The sequence below is a fragment of the Anomaloglossus baeobatrachus genome, chromosome 2, assembly GCF_048569485.1.
Source record: "Anomaloglossus baeobatrachus isolate aAnoBae1 chromosome 2, aAnoBae1.hap1, whole genome shotgun sequence".
NCBI lineage: Eukaryota > Metazoa > Chordata > Amphibia > Anura > Aromobatidae > Anomaloglossus > Anomaloglossus baeobatrachus.
In genome coordinates this window covers 656,545,285-656,559,137 of record NC_134354.1, presented here as the reverse complement: position 1 = coordinate 656,559,137, position 13,853 = coordinate 656,545,285, and the positions used below count along the sequence as shown (strand labels likewise).

Sequence of the window (13,853 nt, the reverse complement as noted above, 5' to 3'; positions counted from 1 at the left end):
ATAAAGTATTTTTCTCTGTGTGATGTCTTTTTTTTTTTTTTTTTTTTTTTTTTTTTTTTTAAACCCTTTGTTGGAGATTCTTAATGGCCAGGTTAAACTTGGCCTGACATTAAGAATCTCGGGCTTTATACCAGCTGGTAAAACATAGCTGGTATTAACCCCTTATTACCCAGCGTGCCACCTGCCACCAGGGCCACTGGAAGAGTTGGATACAGCGCCTGAAGATGGCGCTTCTATGAAAGCGACATTTTCTGGGGCAGCTGTGGACTGCAATTCGCAGTGGGGGGCCCAGAAAGTTTGGGCACCCTGCTGGATTCCAATCCCCAGCTGCCTAGTTGTACCTGGCTGGACTCAAAAAGTTGGCGAAGCCCACATCATTTTTTTTTTTTTTTTAAATTATTTCATGAAATTCATGAAAAAAAAGGGCTTCTCTATATTTTTGGCTCCCAGCCGGGTACAACTAGGCAGCTGGGGGTTGGGGGCAGCCCGTAGCTGCCTGCTGTACCCGGCTAGCATACAAAAATATGGCGAAGCCCACGTTATTTTCTTAAAAAAGTTTTCAGGGAAAAACCTTTTATAAAAAAAAAAAAATGCTTCCCTGCATTTCTATTGCCAGTGAAAAGGAACACCAAGCAGCGGGGGCTAGCAGCCAGTAGCTGCTTTGGTTACCCTTAGCAATAGAAAATGCAGCGGGAGCCCACAAACAATGTGATTTTTTTTTTGTTTTTTTATTTTTAATGAATTTTTTTTTAAAAAAAAAAATCGGCATGGGCTTCGCCCATCGAGTACCAGAGCATTTTACTTCTCATTCATCCCAAGTAATCAGATGACTCCAGTGTCGGCCGATTACTTGTTCTGTGTCCCCCTGCATCCATCGCAGCGTGTACGGGCTGTGAGGTCAGCGGAGTGGAGACAGTGACATGCTCTGCTCTGACACAGTGTGCTGCATGTCACTATCTTTTTCCACTCTGGTACTTGTGCAGGTGACCGGATGCTACATGTCACTAACTGTCTCCACTATGGGACTTGTGCAGGTGAGAGTGTATACAGTTGGTACTATTCAGCAGAAATCACAGAGTGGGGCAGTTAGTGACATGTATCATCCGGTCACCTGCACAACAAGTCCCAGAGTGGAGACAGTGACATTCTCTGCTCTGACACATAGTGTGCTGCATGTCACTGTCTTTCACCACTCTGGGACTTGTTGTGCAAGTGACCGGATGATACATGTCACTAACTGCCCCACTCTGAGACTTGTTCATGTGAGAGTGTATACAGTTGGAACAATGCAGCAGAAGTCACAGTGGAGCAAGTTAGTGACATGTATCATCCGGTCACCTGCACAACAAGTCCCAGAGTGGATACAGTGATATGCAGCACACTATGTGTCAGAGCAGAGCATGTCACCAACTTGCTCTACTCTGTCACCTGTGGTGCTGCATGTCATGTTTTTGCCGCGATTTGGTGCGTTTCTTGCTGCGTTTTTGCTCACTGCGTTTTTAATCAGTGCACAATGCCATTAAAGATCTGTTGATGAAAAAAAAAAAAGGTCTGTCATTTCCTTATTCAAAATGTTCATTGTATGCAGGAGAGCAGACAGAAGCTGCAGAACTACAAGGCTCAGCATCCCTCCATTCACTAGTGTATGCAGGAGAGCAGACAGCAGCTGCAGAACTACAAGGCTCAGCATCCTCCATTCACTAGTGTATGTAGGAGAGCAGACAGCAGCTGCAGAACTACAAGGCTCAGCATCCTCCATTCACTAGTGTATGCAGGAGAGCAGACAGCAGCTGCAGAACTACAAGGCTTAGCATCCTCCATTCACTAGTGTATGCAGGAGAGCAGACAGCAGCTGCAGAACTACAAGGCTCAGCATCCTCCATTCACTAGTGTATGCAGGAGAGCAGACAGCAGCTGCAGAACTACAAGGCTCAGCATCCTCCATTCACTAGTGTATGCAGGAGGAGCAGACAGCAGCTGCAGGACTACAAGGCTCAGCATCCTCCATTCACTAGTGTATGCAGGAGAAGCAGACAGCAGCTGCAGAACTACAAGGCTCAGCATTCCTCCATCGAGGACTGTATACAGTTTTTTACCCAAAAAGAAAAAAAAAGACATGGGCTTCGCATATTTTTGTATGCTAGCCGGGTACAGCAGGCAGGTACGGCTGCCCCCAACCCCCAGCTGCCTATTTGTACCCGGCTGGGAACCAAAAATATAGAGAAGCCCTTTTTTTTTTTTTTTTTATTTTCATGAATTTCATGAAATTTTTTAAAAAAAAATGTCGTAAGCTTCGCCTAATTTTGTGTGTCCAGCCGGGTACAACTAGGCAGCTGGGGATTGGAATCCACAGTGAAGGGTGCCCAAGCTTTCTGGGCACCCCCACTGTGAATTGCAGTCTGCAGCCACCCCAGAAAATGGCGCTTTCATAGAAGCGCCATCTTCTGGCGCTGTATCCAACTCTTCCAGCTGCCCTGATGCCGGGTGGCTAGCTGGGTAATAATGGAGTTAGGGCTAGCTGTATATTATCAGCTGGCCCTAAGCCCGAAATTCATGGTGTCACGCCAATATTAGACATGGCCACCATGAATTTCTAGTAATGATAAAAAAAAAAAACAACACACAGAAAAATATTTTTATTAGAAATAAAACACAACACAATTAGTGACTCCATCTTTATTGAAATAAACCCCCCTCCGCAGTAATCCTGGGTTAGGGTCCCGCGCCGTCCAATCCGGATCCAATATCATCTGATCGGTTTGCTGGAAGGCAGAGCGATCAGATGATGTGTCAGGTTAAACTACGTGAATCACATGACACATCAGCTGATTGTATAAAAGCCGATTATACAATCAGCTGATGCATCAGTAGAAAAAAAAATAAATAAATACATACTCACTTATGTGCTGATTACCGGCAGCTCCTGCAGGGGAGTCTGATCCTGTCCCATCGCTGCAGGAGCTGCCGGTAATCAGCTGATGAAGTCCCCTGACGGCAGGATCAGCTGATAGCCGGCCGGGCGCGAAAAAGCCGGCGAGACTACGATCAGCTGATGCGTCAGGTGACTGCATCAGGTGATCCACCGCCAGGTCCTGCAAGCAAGGTCCTGCCCCGGGGAGACTGCACACAGCCAGAGCGGCGGGACCGAGACAGGGGCTGGGAGCGGGCATGGCACCGGGACCCTGCAGACAGGTGAGTATGACATACACACACACACTCACTCACACACACACTGTATACACACACACTGTATATATACACACACACACACACACTGTATATACGCACACACACTGTATATACGCGCACACATACACATACACTGTATATACGCGCACACACACTTTCTTCCCCTGGCTGTGTAGAGCTGCTGCTGTCTCTGTGTGATTTCTCTGAGTGCACATCCACTGGGAAGAGGCAGGGAGGAGGGTTTGGGTGGGAGCAGAGTGGGTGTATTAGACACAATGGGTGTGTTAGATAAGCTAGACACTGCCCTAGAGCCACAAATAATTCTGGGACTTGTAGGAACTGAACACAGGAAGTCAGAGGAGAGATTAACCCCATCAGAGCTGGAGCCAGCAATGAGCATGTGCTGCTAGTGCACAATAAAACCTAATTTTGCTGAAAAAACATAATAGATGTGTTGAGGGGCACATATTAGCAAGATTTATCAGAAAAAAAAAAAATCAGTTTTGGTAACTGGACAACTTCTTTAATATGCCCTTTGCTGCTTAATGTTAAAGATTGTAAGCACCTCTATGTGACAATGTAATCAAAACCACATTGAAAATTTTTGTGATAATTTTGGTTATTGTCCAATGTTAATAAAAATTATATGTTTTAAAACGATTGTCTACTACTCTTACATTGATGGCCTATCCGTAGGATAAGTCATCAATGTCTGATCGGCCGGGGTCCGACACCCCGCACCCCCTCCGATCAGCTCTTCTCGGTCCCCAGCGGCAGCAGCAGGTGGCCGGAAATGCTCAGTTCCGGCGCTGCTGTGTCTTCTGAGAGTGGTTGGGTACTACTCCTCAGCCTCCTATTGATTAGAATAGGAAGCGGATGTGCAGTACCCGGCCGCGGCCACTATCAGGAGACTGAGCAGCTCCAGAACTGAGCATTTCCAGCTGCCTGCTGCTGCCGCCAGGACCAGAAACTGCTCATTGGCAGGGGTGCGGGGTGTCAGCTGATCAGAGATTGATGACTGATCCTAAGGCCAACAATGTCAAAGTAGTGGACAACCACTTTTAAAGAATTTTAACTCCATTCCACAATCCTTTTGTTTCCTAGGCTATCTGGGCATTGTGGGATTTGTCAGCTTTGCCGTGTGTTATAAATATGGACCTTTAGAAAATGAGCGGAGTATAAACCTGCTGAACTGGACTCTACAAATAATCGGCTTGCTGCTGATGTACATTGGCATACAAGTGCGTTATGTGGCGCTGGTTATGATCACTGTAGCGTTTTGTACCAAGCAAATTGAATACCCGGTGCGGTGGATACACACCTTATACAAGTAAGTGAAAGAAATCAATTTCCGTGTTCTGCAGACATCAAGCCTGCATTTTTATTAGGTTGTTTTTGGCGATTAATTATGTTAGTACTGTATAGTTCTGTGTAACTAACATGGCATGAGTGTCATTTTGAATGTTACCTCTTATGTCTTACAAGACAAAACAATCACTGATCTCGGGGAGACCAGCCAGAGAAAAGACTGCCAGCAGCCTGCGAGGGCACTCAACACAGTGAAATCCTAGGTGCATTGCCCCCTGGGAAGTAGGCTAGGTTCTTCCCGGAGGGATATCTGGCTAGTTCTGTGTCGAGACTCCAAACAGAGGCTCCACGGACCTTTTTTGATTTGCTTACGTCTGATGTCTTGGATGATTACATAGGTGCTCAGTACACAGTACCCAAAGGAACAATTTGAGCATATCTCTGCACCAGTCATCTCAGCGATCGAGTACAGATAACTTGTCCTTCTAGGAAAACGTATTATATCCATACTTCCTTTTAAAGCAATCATCACGACATCCTGTTACGGAGGATCATTATCTGGCCCTTCTTACATGGGGAAATATTTTCTCTAGACCAGAGGTCTGAAACTCTGCTGGCTATATGGGCCGCACATAGAAAAAAAAAATTTTGGGGACCTCATTCTTTGCAGGACAAAGTGACGTTTTTATTGGTATTTTTTTTTCTATACACCTTTTGGATCACTGTTTTCTCACATTTTTAATGTTTATTGTAACAAACGTGTAGTTTTTTTTGTTTAAATACATATAATAACATTTTTAATGGTAAACAAAAATTTTCATGCTTTTAAATTTTTTTAATTTTTTTTTTTTTTTTTACTTTGTATCCCCTTTTTGTAAGTAATATAGTTTTTTTACAACTAGCACCATAAAGCAATTTTGGCCAACATCTTGTAGTAATGTTCCTATCCTGGTCCTCAACTTGTAGTAATTTTCCCCTTCTTGTAGTAATGCGCACCATCCTGGTTCCCATTCTGTAGTAAGGTGCCCATCCTTGTCACCATTCTGTAGTAATGTCTGCCATCCTTATCCCCTTTTAGTAATGTGCCCATTCTGGTCCCCATCCTGTAGTAATGTGCTCATCCTGGTCCCCTTCTGGTAATGTGCCCATCCTGGTCACCATCTTGTAGTAATGTGCCCATCCTTGTCCTCTTGTAGTAATGTGCCCCATTTTTGTCCCCTTGTAGTAATGTGCCCCATTTTTGTCCCCATTCTGTAGTAATGTGGCCCATCCTTGTCCCCATCTTGTAGTAATGCGCCAGTCCTTGTCCCCATCTTGTAGTAATGTGCCCATCCTTGTACACACCGGTAAAACTTTCATCCAACATAAAGCGCTGAAGCAAGCATCGGCCCGATCGTCAAGGGGGCCATGTGCCTGCGAGCCGCAAGAAGCAACCTCAGGGGCCGCATGTTTGAGACCCCTGCTCTACACCTAACAGGCTGTGCTTAAAAAAAAATAAATAAAATTACTTCAATGTTTTATGGGAACCTGTCCACTTTTATCTACCCACATCTTCGTTTAAGGACAACTCCTCTTATCCACTTTGGATATGCATGTCATCATGTGGTTTTGGGACGAGTTGGAGACTTAACGCTGAAGCCCCTTACATCACTCCTAGATGGAAGGGTGAATATATTGGATAAAATAGCTGAAATAATTAAGTGAAGCTTCATAATTAAAGGGCTCCTTTAGCTAGTGCATCTTAACCCCTTAGTGTGGCTAGTTGTGTAACTCATTTTTGTCAGAAAGACCATGACAATTTCTTCCCCTCCAGCAGTCCGTCACTTGGGTACCATGACAGAGTACTCTCCTATTTTCCAGGTGCAAGAGATCGCTGCGCATTGCTACATGCACAATTTGCACTTGTTGGTCCTGTTTTGCTTTCCAGTTAGTTGTGCAGATTTTCCTTGGTCTGGTGCTGCAAGGGTTAAGCAGTTCCTTTTGGTCTCCTTAGGCTGCTTTCACACATCAGTTTTTTGGCATCAGGCACGATCCAGCGAAAAAACTGATGCGACGGATCCGGCGAAAAAACGGATCAGTTCCATCAGTTTTTTCCATCAGTTCCTTCAGTTTTTTGACAGATCTGGTGTGATTCTGAGCATGCTCAGTTAAAAAAACTGATCCGGCGACCGGATCCATTTGTTGCCGCATTATGCCGGGTCCGGCGTCCATAGACTTTCATTATAAAACACGCTGTACGGCTCCAGATCCGGCGTGATACTTTTTTTTTGCCGGACACAAAAACGTTCACTTCAGCGTTTCATCCGGCCACCGGACAAGTAAATTTTGACGGATCCGGCAAAAAACGGATGAAACGCAAGGCCATCCGACATAATCCGGCGCTAATGAAAGTCTATAGGGAAAAAAGCGGACCCGGCACCAACAGAAGCCGGATCCGTTTTTTCATGTTTTTGCCGGATTGTGCCTGATGGCAAAAAAACGATGTGTGAAAGCAGCCTTAGGCTGTCCTTCTGGGTTATCTCAGCTGTTTTGATTTTTCCACTTCCTTCTGCTATGAGTACCCACCTCTCAGCTTGGGTAATTGCCGGTGATGGCTTGCTATACCTTGGTCCTGGAGTGGAGTTGTGAACTGTGGACAAAGGTTGTTTATGGAGCCGTATCTGGAGATAGTTGTTTGGAAGTTTGTTTGGGGTCTTCCCTTCCTTTATTCCCTTTTTGGTTTGCTTCACTAATCTTTCCCTTTACTCCTTGCCTGTAATCTCGTGTGCATTGTACAATTGTCATTTCTTTACCCTTATCTATCTTCTCCCCTTGGAGTGCGACAACCAAGATCTTCCCTGAAGTGGTACCTGATGGCTATCGTCAGCTAAATCCAATCTCTCCATCAGAAGCTCTGGTGAAGACTGGGTAGGCACTTAGTCACCTCCTGGGAAAGCATGGTTCTGGGAGCAGTTGGTCTACATCCCTCTTTCCCCTCCATCTTGTACCAGGACACGGTCATAACTGTTTGTTTTTTGTTTTTTTTGTTGATTTTTGTCTTTTTTTTTTCTGTAGCACTTTGAGGTCTTGTGTTTTCCAGAAAAGTGGCACTTTTTATAGGAACCGGTTTGGGATACATTATAAAATTTTGTGTAGATTTTTAATAATGTTTTGGATTTTTTTTTTGTGGGGCATGGAAGTGATTTATTTGTCAAATGTTAACTGGGATTACTGTAAAATAGTTATATTGAAGGGGTTTTAAAAGTACCATTAACACCAAAAGAATATAATTTTTTTTAATGTCACTTGTGTGTATTAAAAATTAGAAATACTTGTAATCACTGGTCTATACACAGCTGTGTGTACATTTCCACGCCCAAAAGCCAGTGTTCCTCCCCACAGCCCCATGTACTGCTATTGCCGCTCACAGAATTGTAGGATTTGGGCTGGAGTTGTAGTGTCAGTGCGCTATGACTACTATAATTTCTGTCCTCATCTAATCAAGATAAAACTGACTGGCACGTGTCCTGGGAATGTATCTGTCCTACGTCTGTACGTTTTGCTTCCCTTTAATAATAAATCAGATCTTTTATTTTTAGAGTTGAGCAGAGAGATCTGGTGGCCCTTGGTCTGGCAGTCACGTCTGTAGTTTGTGGTTGCCACACTAGGTCCATGTGAACCTCCTCCTACTTGTCTGCATCCCTATCCGATCAGAAGACCTAGTGCGATGTCATGGCAAGTGTACTAATTCGGAGAGACGCAACAAGTAGTCGGAGGCTTCAGGGCTCTAGTCCGGCAGCCATGCATTACCAACTTATAACTGAATAGGATAACTGAAGTGAGCACTAATATATATATATTATGAGTGCAAGCCAAAAAATACATACTATACAAGAATAAGGCTGCACATCAAACATAGATAATGGTATAATGCCTCAAGCATATAGAAAAATATTGGAATATACAATGAAAAATGCTACTTGCTAATTTGAACATGTGAATAATGAATTGCATACCTGCCATGAATATTAGGAAAAAGGAGATATTTAGTAATCGCATTGATCAATGTAACTGAGCCCCAAAACCTCGTCAAGGTATATCTCTATATTGGGGTCCCTAGCTTTGTGACCCTAACTGTGTGTCATCTCATTGCAATTAAAAACTGGCCATGTTTTTTCCATCTCCTATATAAGAAAGTCCTTAGTTACCCCTCTCCACCCACAGCAGTTTTTAATTGCAATGAGATGACACACAGTTAGGGTCACAAAGCTAGGGACCCCAATATAGAGATATACCTTGACGAGGTTTTGGGGCTCAGTTACATTGATCAATGCGATTGCTAAATATCTCCTTTTTCCTAATATTCATGGCAGGTATGCAATTCATTATTCACATGTTCAAATTAGCAAGTAGCATTTTTCATTGTATATTCCAATATTTTTCTATATGCTTGAGGCATTATACCATTATCTATGTTTGATGTGCAGCCTTATTCTTGTATAGTATGCATTACCAACTTGGCTGAATCTTTGTGCTGAACCCTAATTGCTGTTGGGTTTCCTGATTTCTATATATTTTTTTCATCTTTTACCCTGAATAGTTTTTAATTGTGTAACGTATTGAGGGGATTTTTCAAGCTGAATGGGCCAGAATTCTGCTTCCGATTTGAACAAAAAACCAAAACCCTATTCTTTACCACAATGTGCTTTTTTTTATAGTCTTTGTCTGTTGTTTGACAAAGGGGTAGGGGTCTTACATACAACCAGGGTGGATTTGATTTAAATCTAACTGATTTAAATCACAATTTAAATCACGATTTAAATCACTAGTCAGTAAGGCTTGATTTAAATCAGTGATTTTAAATCAAAGTTTCTACCTAAACTAGTTCTTGCTACTTTAACATGCAAGTAGATGAAGATTTTTAGAATCACTTTTTATATTACTTTTTTCTCCCCAGTTTAAGGGGTTAATCATTCATATTTGGACACCACTGTTCTGTTGTACTTAGGAAGGAGAAAAATAATCCTGACCTTAATAACAATTTAAATAGATTTATTCAACTGAAACAATAACAACATTACACCATAAGTTATTTGCTTAAACAAACATCCATGTTTGTTAACTAATTTGGCTAAACAAAATATATATATATTTTAAGAAACTTAGACTGTCAGCCCAGCCGACACATGAAAAACTTAAATACTACTGTCCCTGCTGTCCTCTGTAGCTCACTTGTCGTCATCTTCATCATCATCTTCTTCTTTGTTCCTATTCATAATCTGGAAAAGAAAAACAAGCTTTCCTGCTTTATTGGGTCCCAACCGATTTCTCAATTTAGAATGAATGAGTCCAAAGGAAGAGAATATTCTTTCAACGCCTGCAGAAGAAGCTACTGCTGTTAAAAGTGAAATCATTACTTGAACAGTCTCTAAATCTAAGCGCTTAAGTGACTTCCACCAGTTTACTGGTGTGACCTTCCTTAAAATATCTTCAGCAAACATATATTTCTTGAATGGTTCCCCCTTAGCTCTGAAGTTTATTATAGTTGGCATTAAAGATGGATGATTGCTGGATACCCATGTCATAGCTAACTCCTCTTCCTCAGCACTTAGGTTTTGACCCTGATATTGGATATTGACAATATTTGCCAAAAAATGAGCTGGAGTCAGTGCTTGTCCCATTCGTTTGTTTACTGCTTGTAATTTAATTCTGTCCATGTGTAGTTCTGTTTTTAAGTGTTCACTCAGTTCCTTCCAAATTTCAACAGCATCCGCAATAAAACAGCTATTTTTCTGTATTTTGTTTAAAGCTTGAGAGATGGGTTTCAGGAAGCTCAGCATATGTTCAACATTTCTCTTAAGCCCAATGTTGAGGATTTTGGCCGTGACAGTGCCATCTATTTTATCTCGATTTTCTTCACAAAGTGTCATCAGAATAGGCCAGTTTTTGATATACTGCTCAAAACAGTCCGCCACAGAGTTCCATCTAACATCTTGTGGGAGCGTTAGCTTGGTTCCACCCATCCTTTTCAGAGCTGCTGCAGCAAAATGATTATTACGGAAGTATTTAGCAATTTCAACAACATTAGCCTTTATTTCTGGAACACTTAAGTCTTTGGCTAAGAGGTGCAGCAAATGGGCACTGCAACCATATGTTATTAGCAGCTTTGTATTCCCTCCCTGCTCTTCTAAATCTCTTCTCATCTTGGATACGTTTGCAGCATTGTCAGTGACCAAACTGCGTACTAGACATTTGAATTTTTGTTCACATGTCGTTATAGCTTTTACTGCCACTTCTTGTAAGTATTCTGCTGTGTGTGCATTTCCTGACGTATCAGTTGTTTGTGCAAGGAAGACTTTACCTTCTTCTGTTGTTATACAAGCACATACAATAGGATCATTGTGGACATTACTCCACCCATCAATACTTAGGTTAACAATTTTACCCTCCAGAGCTGTTGCACATTGCTCCATTTCTCTCTCATTCACTTGATCCAGCAGTTTCCCTGCAACATCAGCTCTGCTGGGTGGACTGTATCCTGGTCTCAGTGACTGAACCATATTAATGAAATGTGGGTTCTCAGTCAGACGGAAAGAAGAGTTCGTTGCATAAATAAACTGGGCAATTTTTTCATCAATCAACTCTTTTTCTAATCTGCTAGTTCTTATCACAAACCTATCTATGGTGGTTCCAGGAGGTAAAGGTTTTTTCTTCCTTTTGGGTGATGGTGATATGTGGCTGTGGGTGTCTGATGATGATGATGCTGCTGCTAATGAAGCACTATCCTGGATGGATAACTCTGAAACTGTAGAACAGGATGATGATGATCTTGGAGGTGGATAGTTTCCAGAATCCATGAATTCCCCTAAACAAAAAAAGTCAATGCTGTTATTTTATTGTTTATTATACAATTTCTGCTTATTGTACACAACACATCACTGCCCCTGCCCCAAGAGGAATATTTGTTTTTCTTCATAACTGTACCAAATGACAGTAACATGCAGTAATAATAAGAAATATAATTTTTCTCACACATGACAGTTCAGTCTTTAGAAATAGGATTCAATAAAAATGTTTACCAACCTGAAGATCCTGCCTGTTCAGAAGTGTTTCTTTGGTCATCTTCATCACCGCACTTCTCATGATGTTCATTCGCGCCACCACGCCTTGCATCTCTTTGTTGCATCGTTTGCATTTTGCACGCATGCCTGCCTTACCGATAGGCGAAGGAGCGTCATTAAAATATTCCAAAACTGGGTCTCTTTTACGGCCTGCTGCCATTATAAGGAAAGAATGTAATAAACCTCAGATCGTACACACAAACAGATCCAGACTTGTGTCTTTGGCTATGCTGCAGTATTGTGCTCAAAGTTTCACTTTCATTTTCTTGTCTGCTTGCCCTTCCTCCTCCTCACACTTAGATTCACATTCTTCTTATGTTGTGCAGATCTATTCCACTCCAAACAATCAGAAACATATTGTCTAACTTCTTGGACTTGGCACTGAAGGGGTTGATTCTGTATTCATAGGTTTGTAGAACAATAGGATTAAGGTCTTTTTCTCAACTCTGTTCATGTTGTAATATTTTTGCCGTGAAGAAGAGGCTGGGACCTCTGCGGAGTCAAATTCAGTTTTGAGAACTGCATAAGTAAAGCGAGTGTCTGTGATAATATAGGAGAGCAACTGCCCACTAATCCTACAGAAACCTCTGGAAGAGCATGGCATTGTGAATGTTACACATATACAGCCTTTATTCTACTGAGTTAAACAACTCAGCTTTATCTCATGATGGAAGAACCTTTGGATGGTAAAATATTTTCCTCAAAAAGCAGTTTATTGAAAAAAATCCGATTTAAATCAAAAAAATCCGATTTAAATAAAAAACATCCGATTTTTTTTTTTTAAAAAAACATTGATTTTTATCCACCCTGCATACAACTCTGTACCCCATAAGGCTATGTGCGCACGTTGCGTAAATACATGCAGTTACGCTGCGTAGCGCAGCGTAACTGCATGCGTCCTGCGTCCCCTGCACAGTCTATGGAGATTGTGCAGGGGCCGTGCGCACGTGGCGTTTTAGAGCGCAGCGCTTCGGCTACTGCCGAAGCGCTGCGTTCCAAGAAGTGACATGTCACTTCTTCCGTGCGCTTTGCCGGCAGCTCCTGCTCTATGGCAGGAGCTGCAGGCAGAGCGCATGGAATCGGCTTTTTTTTTTTTTCACTACGGACATTTCTGCACATGTGCTCTTCAGATCGCTGCAGAAATTTCTGCAGTGACTGTACGCAACATGCGCACATAGCCTTAATGTGTCAAGATTTTGAAGCATATTTCTGTTATATAACGTAAGCCAATCAGTAGGGGATGTAATCTAAAGACCAGTCAGATTTATCACACCACGCACTGTGCAATATAAAATCTGGTCCATTTGTACTGTCCATCGAACTAGACATTATTCATAGACGTGCCCCTGTATATTTATATTCTAGTTATTTCCAGTTGATAAGTCCCTCAGACTCTGTGAAACCTGTTTTTTGGGGTTTTTTTGCAAATAATCTTCTTTGGAAATTTTTAGGGCCTTCGTTAATTCCCGACTCAAATCTGGGCCACCGCGTCTGCTGTCGGAGGAAGAGTATAGGCGGCAGGGGGAAGAGGAAACAAAGAGGGCACTGGAAGACTTGCGGGAATACTGCAGCAGCCCAGATTTTCAAACATGGAAGATGATTTCACGCATCCAATCTCCCAAAAGGTATTTCCAGTGGAAAATGTTTTTATATATGCGACTGTGAGCCATCATGGGCGCAGGGTCCTCTCTGTACCGTATATGTGTGTGTGTGTGTGTGTGTGTGTATATATGTGTGTATATATATATATATATATATATTATGTGTATGTATGTGTGTGTGTGTATATAAATAATATTATATGAATACATTTAAAATAGTGTTTCTATTGTATCCTGAATGAGCAGCTAATGTAATGACTGGCACAAGGTGGAGGCATCGGTGGAGCGGTTATATATAATGTGCAGCAGCATGTACCTATATGTGTATACAATCGTTAGGCTATGTGCACACATGGTCTTTTAAACTCCGGTGAATCCACAAAGTTGTTCAATCAGAAGATGTTTCATGAAACTGCAGGCGAAGTTTTTCCTAAAGTGTCCCTTTTTTTTAAGGTCTTTTAATGTATAGCATAGTGAGTGGCTTTTATTTTTCTGTTAATATAGCCATACTAGCTGTACTGCCCGGGTTAATAACTGCTGTTAACAAAATAGAATGTATTAACAAAAATGTATTCTGCACACAAAAAGCACAAAACAAATAGATATAAATGTAATTATAATGTCTGTCTCCCCCTCTGTATATATCTGTGTCTCT

General features: G+C 42.0%; 1 protein-coding gene across 1 annotated transcript in view; it reads left to right on the top strand.

The window, feature by feature from the left end:
• Positions 1-13,853, top strand: part of NEMP1 (nuclear envelope integral membrane protein 1) — a 112,459-nt gene that overhangs the window by 65,626 nt on the left and 32,980 nt on the right. The window contains 2 exon segments of the mRNA XM_075337053.1: positions 4,294-4,519; positions 13,049-13,222. Coding sequence (XP_075193168.1) covers positions 4,294-4,519; positions 13,049-13,222 — 400 coding nt within the window.